This window comes from Dromiciops gliroides, chromosome 5 (genome assembly GCF_019393635.1).
Source record: "Dromiciops gliroides isolate mDroGli1 chromosome 5, mDroGli1.pri, whole genome shotgun sequence".
NCBI classification, from domain to species: domain Eukaryota; kingdom Metazoa; phylum Chordata; class Mammalia; order Microbiotheria; family Microbiotheriidae; genus Dromiciops; species Dromiciops gliroides.
The window spans coordinates 281,937,775-281,958,741 of record NC_057865.1 but is presented as its reverse complement, the minus strand read 5'-3'; the positions used below and the strand labels follow the sequence as shown (position 1 = coordinate 281,958,741).

General features: G+C 40.3%; 1 protein-coding gene across 4 annotated transcripts in view; it reads right to left on the bottom strand.

Annotated features, from left to right (window-relative positions):
- The window catches only part of WASHC4 (WASH complex subunit 4), a 54,549-nt gene that overhangs the window by 17,107 nt on the left and 16,475 nt on the right, over positions 1 to 20,967 (bottom strand). For 3 of the 4 annotated variants that reach the window (XR_006353251.1, XM_043966497.1, XM_043966499.1), the window contains exons 11-26: positions 18,647 to 18,770; positions 17,924 to 18,051; positions 17,269 to 17,429; positions 16,254 to 16,380; positions 14,921 to 15,046; positions 13,550 to 13,657; positions 12,733 to 12,879; positions 12,536 to 12,615; positions 11,560 to 11,665; positions 10,879 to 10,995; positions 9,713 to 9,881; positions 9,274 to 9,428; positions 5,758 to 5,832; positions 5,347 to 5,451; positions 3,935 to 4,069; positions 2,016 to 2,124 (exon numbers count right to left, since the gene is read on the bottom strand). Coding sequence is in view for 3 of the 4 variants with exons in the window: in XM_043966497.1 (XP_043822432.1) it covers positions 2,016 to 2,124; positions 3,935 to 4,069; positions 5,347 to 5,451; positions 5,758 to 5,832; positions 9,274 to 9,428; positions 9,713 to 9,881; positions 10,879 to 10,995; positions 11,560 to 11,665; positions 12,536 to 12,615; positions 12,733 to 12,879; positions 13,550 to 13,657; positions 14,921 to 15,046; positions 16,254 to 16,380; positions 17,269 to 17,429; positions 17,924 to 18,051; positions 18,647 to 18,770 (1,972 nt within the window). In the remaining variant the exon portion in view is untranslated. The remainder of the gene's footprint in view (positions 1 to 2,015; positions 2,125 to 3,934; positions 4,070 to 5,346; positions 5,452 to 5,757; positions 5,833 to 9,273; positions 9,429 to 9,712; positions 9,882 to 10,878; positions 10,996 to 11,559; positions 11,666 to 12,535; positions 12,616 to 12,732; positions 12,880 to 13,549; positions 13,658 to 14,920; positions 15,047 to 16,253; positions 16,381 to 17,268; positions 17,430 to 17,923; positions 18,052 to 18,646; positions 18,771 to 20,967) is intronic. The other variant, XM_043966498.1, reaches the window with a different exon arrangement.

The following is a 20,967-nucleotide window of genomic DNA, read 5'->3' as shown; positions in this document are numbered from 1 at the left end:
CCAGTAACTCTTTAACCTCTTACAGCCTCAGAGCTGCCTAAGGCAAGGGGAGGTTAAGTGCCTTGCCCAATCACATGGCCAGTGCATGTCAAGAAGTGAAACCTAAACCAAGGTTGTCCTGACTCGAAGCTGGCCGTCTATCCACTGGATCAGTGGTTCTCAAAATTTTGGTCTCAGGGCCCCTTTACGCTCTTAAAAATCATTGAGGAGCCCAAAAAACTTTTGTTTATATTGGCTGCATCTATCAATACTGTATTAGAAAATATTATTACATCAAATATCAACTACCAATTTACTGCATTAGAAATTAAAACTGAAAAATTTTCAAAATATTTAATTTGTGTAAAAAAATAGTAATAAATCCATTACGTGTGAACTTAAATAAGATATTTTCACAAAAAATAAGCATATTTTCCAAAACAAAAAACTTTAGCTGGAAGAGTAGAAAAGGTTTTACAAATTAAAAAAAATCTTTCCAAGTATTGCTTAATAGAAGACAGCTGATTCTCATTTCTGCTAGTAGATTCAATCTGCTGCCATATGTTGTTTTGGTTGAAGTACCCATGAAGAAAATGCAGCCTCGCACAAGCATGTGATTTAAAAAAGAGGGAATGTTTTATTTTAATAAGCAAATAATGTCTAAACATTACTATGAAAAGTTCTGACCTTGAGGATTCCCCAATGGGAGTGTCTAGGGGACCAGAGACCACACTTTGATAACCGATGCAGTAGAACACAGAGCCTCTAGTTTAAGCGCGAATGTGTGTCTGTCTCTCTCCTGAAAGTGTATGTATGTGTGTGTGTGTGTATTTGTATATATATGTCTATATGTGTGTGTAGATAGTGTGTCTATATTATGTCTATATATGTGTGTGTCTCTGAGTGTGTGTGTATATGTATGTATAGTATGTGTATGAATAGTATGTGTCTATCTAAATATACTTATGTCCATATATGTGTGTGCACATCTACATTTATAAGCATATTAGAGTACCCGTCTGGTGTTTTTATAAATGCACATATGCCCATGTATATCTAGGTATATGTACCTGCCTATCTACAGGTAACAAATGTTCCACGGAAGACTCATACTGGTCTATCAAATGACTGTCCAACCCCATTGTGAAACCCTTCTAGTGTGTTCAGAGGAAACTTATCTCAAAAGAATCAAGTGCGGTTCTCACATGGACATCATAAGCTGTCCCCTACTGAGGCAGGATTCCTGTAAGAATGATCGGTTCTTATGCCCAAAGGGCTATGGGACTGTGCATACCATTTGACCCAGTAATACCACTACTAGGTCTGTATCCCAAAGAGATCATAGAAGAGGGAAAAGGAACCACATATACAAAAATATTTACAGCAGCTCTCTGTATGATGGCAAAAGATTGGAAACTGAGGGAATGCCCATCAACTGGGGAATAGCTGAACAAATTGTGGCATATGAATGTAATGGAATACTAGTAAGAAACGATGAGCAGGCAGATTTCAGAAAAACCTGGAAAGACTTAAGTGGACTGATGCTGAGTAAAGTGAGCAGAACCAGGAAAACATTGTATACAGTAACAGCAACATTGTGTGATGATCAATTGTGATAGACTAAGCTCTTCTTGGAAATACAATGATCCAAGACAATTCCAAAGAACTCATGATGGAAAATGTTCACATCCAGAAAAAAAACCCTGTGGATTCTGAATGCAAATTGAACCAGACTATTTCTACTTTTTGGCTATTTTTTATTTCTTTTTTGAGGTTTTTCCCTTGTGTTCTGATTCTTCTTTCACAACATGACTAATGTAGAAATATGTTTAATGTGACTGTACGTATATGACCTATATCAGACTGCTTTCTGTCTTGGGAGGAGGGAAGGAAGTGAGGAAGGGAGAAAAATTTGGAACTAAAAATCTTATGAAAACAAATGTTGAAAACTATCTTTACATGTAACTGGAAAATAATAAAATACTTTTATGATTAAAAAAAATGACTGGTTCTAATTTCACAGTAATTCTTCTTACCTATTTGGCTGATGAGCTGTCTAAACTGATCGAGGTAACTCTGCCCATCTGGTGTTATTCCAAGTTTTCTGATTCCTCTATTGAATTTTTCTGCTCTTTCAAAAGGATACTAGCAAGAAAGAGTTTTAAGAGCATTTCCATAAGAACATAGAAGTATTTATCCTTAATGCAGATAATATCTACAAATGTTTCATACTAACTCCATTCTGCATTCTAATTTGTTTACATAATTTATCCAATCGAGCAATCAATCAATAAACACTTTATATTAAGCACTTACTATGTGCCGGGCACTGGACTAAGCATTAGGGATACAAAAAGAGACAAAGACAATCCCTGCCCTCAAGGAATTTACAATCTAATATATATATTTATTAAGCATCTATGTTCCAGGCCCTGTGCTGGGTACCAGGGACACAAACTACAGTGATGAGGGACTCTGGAAAGGCTTCTTTGAAGGAGATGGCACTTAAGAAATAAGGGCATTCCAGGAGAAATGGAAGACGGTATATATATGTCACAAAGGCAAGACACAGAATGCTATGGCACAGAGGACTGAGTCAGTCAGTTTGGCTAGAAGACCAAACGTGTAATGGTGAGCAAGGTATTCATGGCCTGGAAGGACAGATATAGGCTGGAGCCAGAGGGAGCTTTAAATGCTTCAAACCTTTGTGCTTTTATAATAGAGTTGGAATATTTTTACAAGGGGAAATGACAAAAGTCTGATATTAACAACCACCTTTCTTTTCTCTGATAAGAGCAACAGGGACAGCTAGGTGGTGCAGTGGATAAAGCACTGGCCCTAGATTCAGGAGGACCTGAGTTCAAATCAGGCCTCAGATTCTTGACACTTACTAGCTATGTGACCCTGGGCAAGTCACTTAACCTTCATTGCCCTGCAAAAACAAAAACAAAAAACCCCAGAAGAAATACTCAAAGGATCATGTGCTCCTCGTCTCCATGACTACCTCCGAACATCTGATAGGGGTTCAGAAACATAACCAAGACCCCTCTGTGAGGGCACCTGCTTCCTCACCCCAAAATGATAGGCAGGATAGAATCATACCTAGAGGGCAGAGGCTCACCAAGGGCATTCGCTCCCAAGTCACACTAGCAGCTGCATCATATGTTGCCACAAAGCATGCAATGGGCTTTTTCAACACACCAAGTTTAGGTGTATTATGACATACCTTAGGTGATAAATTCATTTTGGAATAGCAATTAAGATTTCTTTTTCCTCATAGGAGAGAACATGATCACACAAGCTTTGCTGACCTACATTTAGATATAGTAAGCCCTAGTATAATTTAATATAATGCAATCTTTTTTTGTTTGTTTTTTGCAGGGCAATGAGGGTTAAGTGACTTGCCCAGGGTCACACAGCTAGTAAGTGTCAAGTGTCGGAGGCAAGATTTGAACTCAGGTACTCCCGAATCCAGGGCCAGGGCTTTATCCATTGCGCCACCTAGCTGCCCCATATAATGGGATCTTTTAATGCATATTCCACCAATCTATTTTAGTTTGCAGCTCTGTCACAATAATCACCAAAACTGATGAAAAACATTACTAGAATATGACATTTCCAACAGACCTTTATAAACTGGCTACTGCGCCTGCTAGAGCATATGTTTGGTCCAGGCTTGTGAAGTTATGGGTGTGGGGAGCTCTCAGTATGGAAACTCCCTTCCTCAATGCAGATTAGCATCTCATCTGTACTTTTCCAAGAGTCATATTGGGGGGGGGGGGGGGGGTACTGAGTAAAGTGACCTGTTTAATGTCACATAGCCATGATGTGTCAGAAGCAAGGACAATAACTCCGTGTCTTTCCAAAGTACAAGGCCAAGCTCACACCCATTACACCAAGCTGCCTCTGAAATTCAATCAAATGATCTCAAAAGCAACAAATATTTACAACATACCTTGTGATCATTTTGGTCCTTCACTTCCCTGAAAAACCGGATATCTTTGATCAATCTAGATTTGATGTGTTCATCATACATAAACTGGCTAAATATATAGAACTTCTTTCTCAAAAACTGGTAGGTGAAATTAACCTGTTAAAAAATTAAAATCAAAATTAGAAAGCAGGATGTAATATGAAAGTACTTTATGAGTTCTTGAACCAATGCCAATAGTCACAATTACAAAGAGATCATGAAGCTCAGTGTGGCCAGAGACCATGCTATTTACTATTACCAAATAGTGCTATGCCTATAGAGAGTCACCTGTCATTATTTAGGATTGATTTTAACTCTTGTAGTCAATCGCTAGCACAAAGTTGGGATATTTCACTTGCTGAAACTCCCCTCCCCCCCACCCCTCCTTCAGCCACATCTCACAAAGAGTCTTCCCTTTAAGGAATCCTAAATTGCAGAGATAGAAAAGGTGAATTAAGATTATTATGGGACAAAATGTGGGGTTGACTTTTAAATTCTTCAAAAAAGTTTTAATTTAAAAAAGACTTTTCATTATATTATGTACTTATCTGGAAATTTTAATAAGGGGAAATGGAAAGCTCCCAAAACATCTAAATTATAAAACAGCTTATTATCTACCAATAACCACATTAACCAATCTTACTATCTAATAAAAATTTCAAATTAAGTGCAGGGAAAAAGCCTAAATTTGTTAAAAGGTCTAAATTAACTTTCAAGTGCACAGAGAATACCTAAGCTGAAAAATTGCCCACTAAAAGTTGTAAGAGGGTTATTTTAATAAATTATATAAAGATAAGCTGCAATAAGCTTACTGTTTGCATACACTAAAAATGTATGCGTCTAAAGCACTTGAGAAGGGAACACTGTGCAGAGACAGTAATATTGTTTGGAGAACTGTGAACGACTTAACTATTCTCAGCAATACAATGATCTAAGACAATCCCAAGGGACTAATGATGAAGCATAGTATCCACCTTCAGAGAAAGAACTGATATTGATTGAACACAGACTGAAGCAGGCTATTTTTCCCTTTTTTTCATTTTTTTAAAATTCAAGTTTTCTTATACAAAATGACTAATATGGTGATGTTTTGCATAATTGCATGTGTATAACCCACATCTGAATGCTTACTTCCTCAAGGAGGGGAAAAGGGAGGGAGAGGAGGGATCAAATTTGGAACTCAAAAGTATAAATAAAAATCTTTGTTATTTTTTAAAAAACAAAGTGCTTGAGAATGCTTCAAAACCGTTAGCTTCCTTAGACACTGTACCATCTCCCAAGTATGTCATTACCTTGTGATACAGGAAGAAAATATTTTCAAAGCAAATGAAGAAATCCTTAACACCAAAAAAGTTACAGATCCAGAGGGGGAAAAAAAAGTAAAGGGTACCTACTGTGGTGTTCATGATTCCTGTCCCATGGGTGCGAATTGAATTTGCAATGTGTCGGATGTTAATCGTATTCAAATGCTTGTTGTTGCTAGTCCGTTCAATGAATATCTGCAAGTAAACAGATTTATATTAAATCAGTAAGTCAAAGCCCATTGAATCAAAAAATCACCACACAAGTTATTCAGGAGAGGCTGGCCATCTTTTCACTGAAGGTTTTTCAATGAAAAGGTTTCCATTGAGGATGTCTAAGACAACAAGCATTTTTAAAGCACCCAGTATGTGCCAGGTGCTGTGTTAAGCAAGTCCTGGCGTGAAGTGGTCTTTCCCAAAATGCAGGAAGCGAGTAGATATCATCTCTCCCCTCTCTAGGCATCTATGAAACATTCTTCCCCTCAAGTCCTTTCCACCACTTACCTGATTATTGAGGTTGTAGAGGTACCGAGACACAAATACGTGAATATTTCTCATGATTTCCAGAACATCCAGACCCTAAAATTCAGAAACTATATTATCCGTGGCATTAAATCATAAATATCACATACCAGTTAACCCATCACAAGACCCTCAACTATGCAGAGAACTTGGGCCTCCATCAAGAGCCAGATACAGTAATTTTCTTATCACAGAGAGTTAACTAACCATGTAAAATCTTCAAGAAACAGTAATTGGGGGGGGGCAGCTAGGTGGCGCAGTGGATAGAGCACCGGCCCTAGAGTCAGGAGGACCTGAGTTCAAATCCTGCCTCAGACACTTGACACTTACTAGCTGTGTGACCCTGGGCAAGTCACTTAACCCCCATTGCCCCGCAAAAAAAAAAAAAAAAGAAACAGTAATTGGGTCCCTCTACAGGACATGATGAAAGTATACAAAATGTCCTTCAGACAAAGACAACTAGCAATCATCTCCATAATGTGACAAAAGGATTGTACTCTGGGTAGGTAGAATCAACTGAGAGGAAAACTCCCAAGTTCCTAAATGAAGCAAAGACTCAAGCCTCACCCTCCACATCCTTCTTCTTCTGGCCTTACAGAGGTTTGAGAAATGAGGTGCCCCTGCTACTATTAAAAGACTTTTTGCTCCCTCAAACACCACAGACAACTGGTCAGATCACCAGAGACTGCTCAAGAGGCACAAGTGCACCTTTGCCATCAGCTATCAAGCCATCAGCTCCCTTTGTCCTAAGGGCTTTATCTATAGAAGGAGATTTTCTGACAAGGACTCACAATAGCACTACTGTCCTTAGCCAAAAGATAGCAGTATAAAAGATGCGACAAAAATGAGGTTCTTCTGAGTACAATGTGAGTAGAAAACTCTCTGGGAGGACTGGCCTGGATCGCCCAAGCATCACCTCACCTCAGCAAGAATTAAAGTGTGCTCTTTTCACACACATCAAATCAGATCTAAATAACTGGAAAGATATCAATTGTTCATGGATAGGCAGATCTAATATAGTAAAAATGACAATTCTACCTAAATTCTTCTTTTTTTTTTTTTTTTGCAGGCAATGGGGGTTAAGTGACTTGCCCAGGGTCACACAGCTAGTAAGTGTTAAGTGTCTGAGGCCGGATTTGAACTCAGGTACTCCTGAATCCAGGGCTGGTACTTTTCTACCTAAATTAATTAACTTATTCAGTGCCATACCAATCAGACTACCTAAAAATTATTTTATAGAGCTAGAAAAAATAACAAAATTAATCTAGAAAAACAAAAAGTCAAGAATATCAAGGGAAATAATGAAAAAAACGCATAGGAAGGTGGGTTAGCTGTACCAAGTTTGGAGCTTTACTATAAAGCAGCAGTCATCAAAACCGTCTGGTACTGGCTAAGAAATAGAGTATAGGATCAATGGAATAGGCTAGGCACAGGAGACAAAGTAGTAAATGACACTAGTAATGTAGTGTTTGATAAACCCAAAGACTCCAGCTTCTGGGATAGGAACTCAGTATTTGACAAAAACTGCTGGGAAAACTGGAAGATAGTATGGCAGAAATTAGGCATTGACCAACATCTTACACCTTATCCTAAAATAAGGTCAAAATGGGTACATGATTTAGACATAAGAGGTGATACCATAGGTAAATTAGGAGAGGAAGGAATAGTCTACCTTCCAGATCTTTGGAAAGGAGAACAGTTTATGACCAAACAAGAGATAGAGAATATTATGAAATGCAAAACAGATGATTTTGATTACACTAAATTAAAAAGTTTTTGTACAAACAGAAGCAAAGCATCCAGAATTAGAAGGGAGGCAGAAAGCTGGGAAACAATTTTTATGGCCAGTACTTCTGATAAAGGCCTCATCTCTAAAATATATAAGGAACTAAATCAAATTTATAAGAATCCAAGTCATTCCCCAATTGAGAAATGGTCAAAGGATATGAACAGGCAGTTTTCTGATGAAGAAACCAAAGCTATCTATTCCCATATGAAAAAATGCTCACTTTTGATTAGAGAGATGCAAATTAAAACAACTCTGAAGTACCACCTGACACCTATCAGATTGGCTAAAATGACAAAAAAGTAAAGTAATAAATGTTGGAGAAGCTGTGGAAAAATTTGAACACTAATGCATTGTTGGTGGAGCTGTGAACTGATCCAACCATTCTGGAGAGCAATTTGGAATTATGCCCAAAGGGCGATAAAGCTGTGCATACCCTTTGACCCAGCAATAACACTTTTGGGTCTTTTTCCCAAAGAGATCATGGAAAAGGGAAAAAGACCCACATGTACAAAAATATTTATAGCTGCACTTTATGTGGTGGCAAGGAATTGGAAGTTGAGGGGATACCCATCAATTGGGGAATGGCTGGACAAGTTGTGGTATATGAATGTAATGGAATACTATTGTGCTGTAATAAATGATGAGCAGGAGGAGTTCAGAGAAACCTGGAGGGTCTTTCGTGGGCTGATGATGAGTGAGATGAGCAGAACCAGAAGAACATTGTACACAGTGTCATCAACACTGTGTGTTATCTACTGTGATGGACTAGATTCTTCTCACCAATACAATGGGACAGAAGAGTTCCAGGGGACTCATGATGGAAGAGGATCTCCAAATCCAGTAAAAAAAAAAAAAAAAGAACTATGGAGTAGATGCTGAATGAACCATACTATTGCTTTTGTTTTTCTATTTTGAGGTTTTTCCTCATTGCTCTGATTTTTCTCTTATAACATGACTAATGCAGAAATATGTTTAATGTTATATGTGTATATATAAAACCTCTATCAGATTACCTGCTGTCTAGGGGAGGGGGGAGGGAGAAAAAATCTGAAATTGGAAAGCTTGTATAAACTAATGTTGAGAACTATCTTTACATGTAACTGGAAAAAAAATACTTTTATCAGAAAAAAAAAAGAATTAAAGTGTGCTGATGAAGGAGGCCTACTTTGCAACTGGTCTGGCTAGTCTGTAAAGCTGGGGGGAGCTGGGTACTCCTTGCCCAAGAATGATCAACCTAACACATGTGGCAAAACATCACCATCTATACAATATCACAAGTGTTAAGATCCCATGGGAAAGAGTGATCTACTCACTCACTGGACTCTATGCAGAAGATATGTTCCTCCAAAAATGTGCACATAAAAATCTTTTTTTTTTTTTTTAGGCAATTGGAGTTAAGTGATTTGCCCAGGATCACACAGCTATTAAGTCTGAGCCTGAATTTGAACTCAGGTCCTCCTGAGTTTGGGGCCAGTGTTAAATCATTTTAAAAAGACTGTAGGGAAGGCTGACATAAAGGGAATCTATAGTGAATCTTTTCATAAGGCAAATAAATCATGCTCTAACTCTTCTCACCTAAGTTTGGCTTTCTACCTATTGAATTAAAGTGAGACATGGTAGTATTTACAATGCAAATGAACATCCACAAAATGAATTATAAAACAGGTTTGCTAAAGAAACACGTTTGATACACCGTATCCATACTCCACCTGTTCCAAAGTCTGGCTGGGGAGATGGGCCTCCGTCATGACCAAGCCGTAACGCTGAGTGGCTAAATTTCTCATTTCACTGTAAGTGGCCCAGTCATGAAGAGCGACCGTTGTTAGGTTGTAGAAAGTCTTATCCAAATAGTGTGTCACAAAAGCTGTATCAAAAACAAAACCAACACCAGAGTCTACTTGGCATCTAATGAATCCTGACCGCTTTGAGGAGGGGGAAAGTCCGGAAGAAGGGAAACCCATCCTGCCTCTGAAAGTGAGCTCTGGTCCTTTCTCATGATCTACTAAGAGTCAGAAGGTAGGCCCGAAAAAAGAAAGCAAAGGGAGGCCACTCCAGGGTAAAGGGATCAATGTGCAAGTGAGAGTCTCCATCGGGTTCTTTGCCCCCAGCTGGCCCGACTGACACAGGGAGGGAGCACGGAGCACGCACCTCTGATGTCAATGAAGCGATTGAAGAAACGAATGGGGTTCAGAGAGAAGAAAAGGGCCAGGTCTTTCATGCCGACTCTGAAAGGGTTTCGGTCATCCAGCTTGAGGTGGGTGTGCACAGACAGACGCAGGTCCTTCTCAATCTCTCTGCACAGCTTCTCCAACAGATGCTGCTCAGACAAATAGGACATATGCCACTTTAATCACACAAGTGATACCGACACCAGAAGCCCTCCACCAAGTGCTTCCACTTGTCTTAGAAGTCATGACACGAATATGTTCAGATGAGCAAGGAAACAAAGGGCAGAGAGAACCAGGCAGACTACCCTGGGACAAAGTGTTTTACCAGGAAAGTGAGAATCACTTGGCTCTGATTCTTCAGCTACAGCTTTTACCCAGAAGAGAGCAAGATAAGCTCCACAACACTGTTTTCTACCCTGACTATTTATATTACTACCCTTACAAATCCCTTTAAGTATACACAGTAAAGAAGATGCCCACACAATAGTAAATGCTTTTAAAGAATACAAAAGCAAAGAAGTCCAGTTCCTCTGCCCTTAGTCACTGACCACTAAAAATCTACAAGGGAAGGAAGGTTAATCTTAGTATCTTGAGTCATACTAAAGAGACATTGATAACAATTTTTGTAGCTGCACAAGTAAATTTTTTTTTGGGGGGGGGGGACAATGAGGGTTAAGTGACTTGCCCAGGGTCACACAGCTAGTAGGTATCAAGTGTCTGAGGCTGGATTTGAACTCAGGTCCTCCTGAATCCAGGGCCGGTGCTTTATCCACTGCACCACCTAGCTGCCCCAGTAATCTTTCTTCAATCAGAAGGATGAGTCCAGTAACTTATTAAATAAACTACCTTCAAAATATATTATTATAACTAAGGATTTTATTCCCCATTTTATTCTGTCCCCAAAATTTCTGACCAAAACTCAAAATCCAAATACACTTATAGTCACTAAGGAAGCATGTGCTTGATTAAATTTCCCAACAGGTTTCTGGTCTAACAAAATGAGAATTGCAGAGCTACAAAAAGAGTTAACTAAAAACATTTTCACTGGTGATCTTATCCCTTTGAAAGCTTGCTTTGATCCAGAAATGTATCCACATGCTACATTCCGAATATATATTTTCTCTTTTTCAGATAATATGCAGTTACCTCGTTTAAAATCTCCATAATCTCCTTGTCATAGCAATTCAGAAGGATTTCATAAGACTCTAAATGTCTCGCACACACCATAGCAGGTACACAGTCCCGTAAAGCACTGAACATGTACTAAGAAGAAACAGAAGTTACTAGACAAATAAGAAACAGAACATTCTAAGTCGATCGCATCACAGGAAATGGTGCCGATTTTATTTTGGAAGGCATTAACTCAATCCAAAGGATGACTCTTTCCCCTAATTTTCCTTCCTGCAGACTCCCTCAGCTCTACACATATTTTTTATGTCCAGAAAGTTTCCATGCCAGATTCTTTCCCCCAAATATTCATTTCAAACAAGTCGATGGCCAAAACTGAACTAGCAGATTCAGATGCCGTTTTTCATGAGCAAATGATTTTTAAGTGACTACTGTACCCAACAGAGAAATCAAATGAACTGAAATTAGAATGATTAAGGGAAAAAGGAAAGAGGGAATTATTAAAACTAGTTTTATTCATAATAATATTAAGACTTTGTCCATAATTACTTAACAACACAGGAGAGCAGGACACACTGTACAAAACACTGACAGGTATCCACTTTTCAAATGGCTTCATAAGCGCAATCACCGGTCACTTCTTCAGTGATAGTGGCTTGTTATGCTACATCAGTAACTGTTCTTTGATTCTTTACTCACATGCAATCTAGCTGCATCAACAGCATTCTCATAGACATCATCTAAATAAATCGGGAAGACAGCTCGATGCCAGTACAGGAAACAGCAGTCACACTGCGTTCTGACTCTACAATGCAAAGCAGGAACGAGGGGTCAAAGCGAGTGAAGCTACTGGAGACACACCGATGAAAGGAATGAGGTTCTGAGATGCCAAAGCACCTGCCACTTCCTGCAACCCCTTCTAAGACGCTCTTTGGCCAATCAGCCTTTGTTTTACAAACTATTTGGGAGTAGGATCAAAGGACAAAGACTAAGTATGTTGAACTAAGCTGCTGAGCAGTAACTTAGAGAGATGCTTTATTCTCAGCTGTGCTGCCACCTTTAAGTCAGAATGTAAACCTTCTGAAAAATGGGACAAGAGGTCACCGCCACCTATTTCTAATACCTGTCAAAATGCCCTTTTCATCCAACCCAGCAACAAATGCCTAAGCCTCCTACAATAAAAGGATACAAAGATTCATCCTCTCTCCCGGTGATGGTATCACAAAAGGAATAAGCTGCCTCCAATTTCAGCTCCCTCAGTTATAAAACACAAAGCATTCACGACTGTTACCTTAACACAGATAGGAGATTACTACCAAGTGCAAATTGGTTATAAACCTAATTTGTCAGGGGTCAAGGAAGCTCTTAAAAAAAAACCATGTAAAGTTCTCCAGAGTAGGGTTTTTATACGGCAGCATTTCCGAGAACACACCAGGATTCTAGTGTGCTAAGGTGACAGTGTTTTAAATCTTTAAATATGGAGAAATAAGAGAGAAATTGGCTAAAGAAATCCATGGTCTCCACGCACTGTCACAAGAAAGGAGAGCACTGCTAAGACGACACACATATTCTCTACTTCTACCAAGTTCTGAGTTATGAAAGTTATGAAAAGGACTTCTCTTATTTACTAGAAAAAGTGGATCAATTTCCCACTTCCAACATACAGGCTGCTCACCTTTCTCTTAGTTCACTAATTAGATCCAGTTTTTTCATCACTACTTGGAGAGGGAGTAGCTCTTCATCCTTAAATGTTTTCTATTGGGGAAAACAGAAAGAAGGGGCCAAACATTGGCTCATCATCACCACCGTCTTCCAGGTCGGCTGGGAATGCAGAGCTGCACTGTGATTGGAAAGACTGAGGAGAGAACGTACCATCTGGGTGCCCACACTCAGAGCCAAGGAAAGGATGAGGCGCCTCTGACGGGTACTGGGCCCATTCAAAGTGTTCTCAGCCAACACGAGAGCAGAGAGGACATCGAGGCGCTGCTCGCTGTACTTTTTGTCCGAAATGACCCTTTTCTTGATGAGAAAAGAAGGGAAAAAAAACCAAAGAGAAATCTAATTTCTGCTGCAACCACCACGGGACAGAGGCCACTTCCAAACTACAGAGTAGGCAAGATTCAGAATGGGCTTTCCAGGCTTGGCTTTTTTTCTTTTTAATCAATACTCACTGACTTGAAAAGTACTTACTGATGTTCAAATTGCATTTATTTATGGGTGGAGTCTATTGGACTAGGAAAGGGTCCCCTAATCCTCCAATGGTTTCACCCCAAGCCTCATCCTCCCCTATCTTAGCAAATTCTCCCCCTCTCCAGAGTAGACCGTCAGGAACCCTGGGCCTCATCACTGCGCCATCTCAAAGCTGACCTCTCCTGGACACGTGGATTCCCTAAGATAGAATGTAAGGGCTTTCAAAGCAGGGCCTCTCTTGCTTTCTCTTCCCAAGGTCAAAACTGCCTTTTAATGCAATTGTACTTTTTAACTGACTATCAGTCCTTTGATTTTCAGGACAAGGTTGAGCCTAACATTTCAAACTAAACCCAGCTCAGAGCCGTATTACCTTAAGAGTCTGTGCCGGGGAGACCACTTATGAAGTAGCTCACACATGTAAGACAAAAGCTAAAGGGCAAAGACCCACCTACAAACCAATAAAGACAACATGCTTTGGTGATGATGACGTCTAACATACCTTGGCCACAGAAATAGAATTAAGAGCTTGATGCTGAAGGTGCTGGGTTATGTGAGAAACAGAATCAGCCACAACCATACTTCTTCTGTAAAATATATGCTCTATGGCCTTTAAGAAACAGAAGGGGAAAAAAAATCTCCAATGACTGCATTACTGGACTTTAAAAGTAATTTTTCTCCACTGACTCACTGATTTATTTCAATATTTTCACTTTGATACATCAAAATGTATTTATTTTGAAATTCTCAAATACTGAAATAAATCTCTCTTATATGTAGCCACATATGCGGACTAATGCTAATTAGAAGCTTGTCTAGGATAGGCTATTGCTTTGCCAGTATTTATATGAAATCCATTCTGTACAAGTTTAATTCACCCACTGTTAAAGACTAGGAGAAAAAAGGAACATCATGGTTTAGTCAAAAATTTCCTCCTAAATGTAGTATTGTGAACATAAATTCATCTTCCTAAGTGATTATTGCATTTCCTCTAAGAAAAGATCTGAAAAAGAACAGACATCATTCTGCCTTTATTATTTGTAAATCATTAGAGCAGAGTTAGCTTTTTACCTGTTTTTAGAAGGCCAGGCAACATTAATAAAGAGTAGCTTCTATTAACAGCAAAAAAGGTGTTTACAAAACTGTAGTCACAAAACTTGAAAAACACAAGTACGGGTACTTTCATTTTCTCTCCTTACAAGCCAGTCCAAAAGGACAGCTCTCCACTGGTGACCGAGGCTCAATGGAAGAGGCCTCCGGGGCAGACCTAGAGGGCATGTATTCCCCGAGACACATCCCCAAACCTCTGCTGAAGCAAAGCCCCAGCCACCATGGGCATCCCAATCGCCCTTCTGTCCACCTGTTAGAGAAGCGGAAGGGGTTTCTCCTCTCCGCCTCCTCTCCGACCTGAGATTATGACTCACAGCAGTGTGCCTGAATTCTAGGCAAAGCAAACAGAACCTGCTACCTGCGAGTACCTTTCAAAGCCAAACTTAAAATATGATGGCAAAGATGAGAAGGATATTTCTGGAAACAAAAACTGTCTTAAATATCCAAGAATAAAGAAATGTTCATGAACAAAAAGGCTACTGAAGCCAGGTCTCAGCTTTCCTTTGAACTTCTCTCACTCCCAAGCACGTTCGCCAGGTAACACTATGTACTAGTAGGGTAACTTACAATCAAGTTGAAGGTCTCTGATGTTGACATGAAGGTTTTGGTGCTGGCTTTTGCTGTTTATGTGTTGTTTATGTGCCTGAGTGCCAGGAGTCTTCCCATCCAGGCCTTTAAAAGGCTCAAGGAGTTAAAACCTTTGAGGTCCCCCTAGCTGCTTGTCACGTCCAAGAGGATGCAGTTACATCATCCTGAAACTTACCTTGAGAAGCTCAATAAGTCTGCACAAGGCTTTGACAGAAGTTTTGGTCATAGGTTTCTGCAAGGACATGTAGAGATTCATGGTAGTCTTAATAATGTTGCTAATGCTGTATGCATATAAAAAACCCTGCAACGAAGAGAATACTTTTTTAATACCAACAGAGTAGAGAGTAGGTGAGCTCGACTCTCACAAGAGTTATTTTCCAAAAGTTCAATTCTAAGTAGATGGAGTCAGAGGACCTGAGTTCAAATTCTGGTTCCTTTGTTTATCACCTGTGCGACCTCAGGCAAGCCACCTAATCTCTCTTTTCCTGAATTTCTTCACGTATGAAGTGAGCAGATTGGACTGCTGGCCTCTATGGCTCCTTCCAGCTCCAGATTCGTGATTCTCTGAGTCTATACACTTGGAAAGCATTTCCCATAGAAATAAAACGTAAACAAATGCTTCAAATCCCACACTCGGCACCAACAGGGTCTTTTCGCCCACCCCCCCTTCCTAAGACATGTCAAGAGCAGGGACCTCTCAGAGTTCCTCCATGCTAGCTGTGGCCCCAGGCATAGGAGCCGGGCAGGGGTTAGGAAATTCAGGAAGGGGCAAGAGGCGAGGAGGAAAGTACCCTCAGCTTGATGAGGCCTCCTACCAGCATAAACTCTCAAGAGCAAGATCCCGGGAGGCAGTCCTGTGTCTTTCTTTCCTTCTAGGGCACTAAAAGGCAAATCCGCTTGCTCACCAACACTAATGCTTCCAGACTTTCTTTCCTTTCCTGGTCCACTGAGGCACAGAAGGCATCTCACAGCCCCCACCTTTCCAGACTACTTCTCTCTGAAGCAAGTATCTTTACAGTGAGTAACTCAAAGAAATAAGGCTACCAGAGTAAAATACGTAACATGCTTGCTGAGGTGAATATGCCTCCAGTCGCTTTCTCACTTAGACAACTGTGGGGAATGAAAGTCCTCCCACCAAGATCATGGTGCATTCTGGGCACATGAGGCCCTGAAACAGGACATAAGTACATCTCAGAGGAAAATTGAGCGATTTGTCATGAGAGCCAGAATAAGAATGAACAGCTCAAGGGTAAGAAACAGAGACTATGGGAACTGCCACACAGAGAAGAGAGTCTGAGGAGAGAAAGGAGAGTTCACACTGGTCCACTATTCCCTCCTCTTGCCCGCCAGTTCACACTGACAACCATACTACACTGCTTGGCATGTTTTATCAAACAAAATGTTACGACTCTTTTCCAGGTAAAATCCAAGCTTGTGTCAATCCAATTTCCAAAACTTTTGGACAAACAACTGACAAAGTATTTCACAGAAGGCAAAATGTATGCTACCTGTATAAAAACATTGCATCTATTGGTGAGGTCTTCAGCAAACTTATCCATTCGCTGTTCTTTAGATGAAATGGATTCCATTTTCATCATCCATGAGCTAACAAAGACGTAGTACGACTGTACATCTCTAAAAAAAGAAAAGCATTGTGTTTTCAGACATGATCTTTCCTCAAAACATAAAGTGGAGGCAGACTTTACAGACTAAACAGCATTAGTATTCTGAGATTAAGATTTATTTTCTAATAACCAAAGATCATTCAGTAGTAAGGAAGCAAGCATAACGAGATCAATTATCATCTCATATCAGTCATCACAAGTCAGCGATAAGTTATTCCCTCTTTTTAAGGGATAAGAAGTCTACCCAAAGCAGTTCGGTTTGCATAGGGCACTAAACAAAGTAGCCAACATTTAACGCTTTCATGGAATAAACCATTAGATGTAAAATGTCCATTAGCCCGATTAAAATGGGAGGGAAGGGGACAGCTAGCTGGCAGGGCAGAGACAGCACTGGGCCTGGAGTCAAGAAGACCCAAGTTAAAATCAGGCACTTGCTCCTAACTGGAAGCGACGTAACCTGTCTGTCTCAGCTTTGCCAAGTATCCAATGGGGGCAACAATAGCCCCCACCTCCCAGAGTTGTGGTGAGGATCGAACAAGATCGTATTTGTAAAGAGTTGAACACAGTGCCTGGCACGCTGTAGACGCTATGTAAATGCTGACTTCTCTCAGGCAAAATACTATTTAATTCAACTAACAACACATCATCTCCACATAATTTACTGATCTTTATCATCTCAATTCAATTGAAAGGGAGAGTCATGCAGTCAGAGAGTTCTACAGTTCTACTCCTGGTGCCCTGACCAATCCTATTGCTAAGGCCACTCTCGGATGATGACTGAATTAATATCAGACACCGTCTTCCTTTCCCCACACAACTTCAGAAGAGCCAATATCACAGCTAGAAATCACAGCATCTTCTTTAAGCGCCGCTCCTCAGGCAGCTTCAGGGAACCTACTTGGTAAGCGACTGGGCCTTTTGTTGCAGAAAAGTGTCCCTGTGCGTTTTAATGGCATGAAGGCTTTTTTTGTCAAGGAGCTTGGCAGCTGCTGGCATTTTCTGGATCAAAAAGTTATCCGCAAACCAAATTATGTTAGCAGTTAAAGTGATGGCCGGAACCTGAAATGTTGAGAGTGAAAGGGAAGATTAACATGCGCCCTAGGCAGTGAAGCCAGGGGTACTGAACTGGTTTCACACAAACATTCACCCCCAAAGTAGGCACCGCGACACCATGTCACAAGGATTGCTCCGAGCTATGTCACTGGCAGCTTCATTCCAAGTCTGAAGATTCTCTGGTTATAAACTCCCATCTAAATTACAAGAAAAATAATAAAACCCTTGCTCCTTAGAGATGCTTCAAATAGAAGCAATTCCCTGGGTACTGACCAGCCTGAATTCCCCTCGGTGCTAATGTAAGAAATAACTGCTGCGAGATATAAGTTCTCAGGGCCAGACAGACCCTTGTACTGCAGATTCAGATCCATCTGGAGTAAGCTTCAAAATCTCTCTATGTTTCATTCTGCCCCAAATCTCAGAAAGGAGAAGAAAGCAGGTGCTTTTTAACCTGGTTGTGTCTGTTTCACCTGAAAACAAAGAAGAGCCAAGATTCTTACCTTCTTACAAATGTCCAGTAAAGATTTGTACAGTCTCTTATCCACAGTCCGAAAAATCTGGAAGTGCAACACCAGAAGTCCACAGACTCCAACGTATTTGTCTCTCTGGTCAATTTCGGAGGGTTCGCCTTGAAAAAAACAGTGACCGACTTCAGGAAGAGAAGGGGGGGAGCACATACCAGACCTGTGATTGATTTCATCAGGGAAGGTAACTGCAAGTGTGCAAACTCCTCCCGTCTATGCAGATCTCAGCCTGACCTCAGGCTGTGGCAGCCCAACACCACCGCTCACTGGGACAGAAACTCTGACCTGCTCCATTTTTGACCTCGACTGGATCAGCCCTCCTTGGGAAGAGTGGTCTTCCCCCCCCCTCCCCCCCCCCCCCCCCCCCCGGCTCCCAGGGGCTCATCGGAGTGATGTGGATTGAGAACATTTAATAAGCTTTAACCAACCCTCCAGCAGCCCAGGACTCCCAAGCTCAGGAGATGCACTGGCCTCAGCTTCTCCAGCCAGAGAGACAGACAAAGATGACAGCACAGGAGCTCTAAGGAGCTACTTGAAACATATTACTGAAGTGACTTGCCATGGGTCACATGGCTATGAAATGTTGAAAGCAAGATATGAACCCAGGTTTTCCTGACTTCAAGCCCAACATTCTATTCTGCCTCTCTGTAGAAAAAGCCAATTAGACAAACAATAAAATCAACAGGAACTTTCCCTTACCAAGTTTAGCTTCAACGTTTGCAAAAATCGTGCGTATACTATGTGCAAATTCTTCAGCAAAAGTGCTATTCTTTGACACGGACACTCCTCCATTAAGGGAATCAAACTGTTGCTCTATACAGGCCTAGAAAGGAAACATTCACAATAAAAGTTAAGACCCACTGATTACGAGATCACAATACAAAGTCAACAGAATCTAGCATGTGCTCAAATTCTAAACTCGGGGGAAGCTAGGTGGCACAGTAGATAAAGCACTGGCCCTGGATTCAGGAGGATCTGAGTTCAAATCCAGTCTCAGACACTTGATACTTACTAGCTGTGTGACCCTGGGCAAGTCACTTAACCCTCATTGCCTGCCGCCCCCCCCCCCCAATCTAAACTTACCATTTAACTCGTGCTACAAATTGAAATGCAATCTAACAGGGCCATTTTGAAAAATCATATAAGTTCATACACGAAGCAAGAGCCCAGGGGAAGGTATTCTGTTGTGTTCTTTCCACCTAGGGCTCTTGAGGACAGCTCTGCTTGCTCAACAATACTAATTCTTCCTGGCCCACTGATCTTTATCATATAAACTCGATTTAAATGGACAATCATGCAGTCAAAAAGTTTTAAAAATTCTACTCTTGTTACTCTGAATGCCACTCTCTGATCATGAGTAAATTAGAATCTGATGCCATCTTCCTTTTCCCATGATTTAAAAAGAGTCAATATTATGTTCTCAAGATCATTTGAGATGAAGTAAAACTGAAATTAATCCTCTATACATACAGAGAGGAAGGTCTAGGAAGCCCAAGAGAAGAAGCCTTTCTCAGCCAGCCACCACCTGGAAGGGCAATGCCAGCACAGCACCAGCTCAGGAAGGTTCTGCCCAAGGGGAAAGGCTTCCGGAATAAGCTGGCTGAGGTCCAGTCCAGCTAAGCACTTAAGAGGACAAGTACCATGAGGATGACCACTGGCTGAGGTCCAGTCCAGCTAAGCACTTAAGAGGACAAGCACCATGAGGATGACCACTGGCTAAGGAATTTTTTTTTGGCCACTATGGCATTTGTTAAGTCAATAGAGGAAATATTTTCCATATTATTCTAGGGTTTTAAAAGTAAGGTTTATTTTGGTTTTTCAGTCCTAAAGTTGTTTTCCCAGTTAGCTACAGTGTAAAAAAAAAAAAATGTCTGGGAGAGCTAGGTGGCGCAGTGGATAGAGCACTGGCCCTGGATTCAGAAGAACCTGAGTTCAAATCTGGCCTCAGATACTTGATACTTACTAGCTGTGTGACCCTGGGCAAGTCACTTAACCCCAACTGCCTCACCAAAAAAAAAAAATGTCCAACAAACTAAGAGTGGTCATGTCTAGTTTAGCAAGCAAATAATGCCGTTTTTAAGCATCATAGTTTTCACTACATGAGTTTCCATTAAAAGCTGTGACTAAGCTGTTACAAACTATGCGTATGTGTTACAAAAGCTTTGGTTTTCTTTTATTGGGGGTGGGGGAGAAAAAGAAACAGGGATAGAGGAAATGGAAAGAAGAGAGGGTCACCAAGGCATCTGAAGAGAACCGAATAAAAGGAAGATGAGAAAGAAGGCCAAGCAAGAGAGCTCTAAGAGCTATCAAATGATCTGATATACTTAAAATAAGTTCGATATGAGACCTATAGTTTCATGTACAATTCTCGTTTTCTGCTTCACACATACGCAAATACTCTTTATTTCCAAGAGGAAGGGAAGGGAATAAGCATGTCTAACATACCTATTATATATGCTAGGTACCGTGCTAAATGATTCTTTACAAAGATTATCTTATTTGACATTTGGTGTTTAAGTTCAGAATAAAATTAAAAATCAATTTTTAAAAATGTATTAGCTGCAGAAATATGTGTAATGTTATTTTATATATATATGTATATATATATGTATATATATATATGTATGTATATATATATATATGTATGTATGTATATATAAAACCTCTATCAGATTACGTGCTGTCTAGGGGAGGGGGGAGGGAGAAAAATTGAAATTGGAAATCTTATGTAAACAAATGTTGAAAACTATCTCTACATGTAACTGGAAAATAATAAAATATTTTTATTAAAAAATGTATTAGCATAAAAATAGTAACCTAAATAAACATTTTATTCCTTAAAAAAAGAAGAAAATATAGTATATTTTCCTGCTGGACATCCCTACTTCTCTCACTAAAATAAATCTTTTTGTCATTCAGATTCAGCCATTTTTGGTTGTGTCTGACTCTTCATGACCCCATCTGGGATTTTCTTGGTAAAGATACTGGAGTGGTTTGCCATTTCCTTCTCCAGCTCTGTT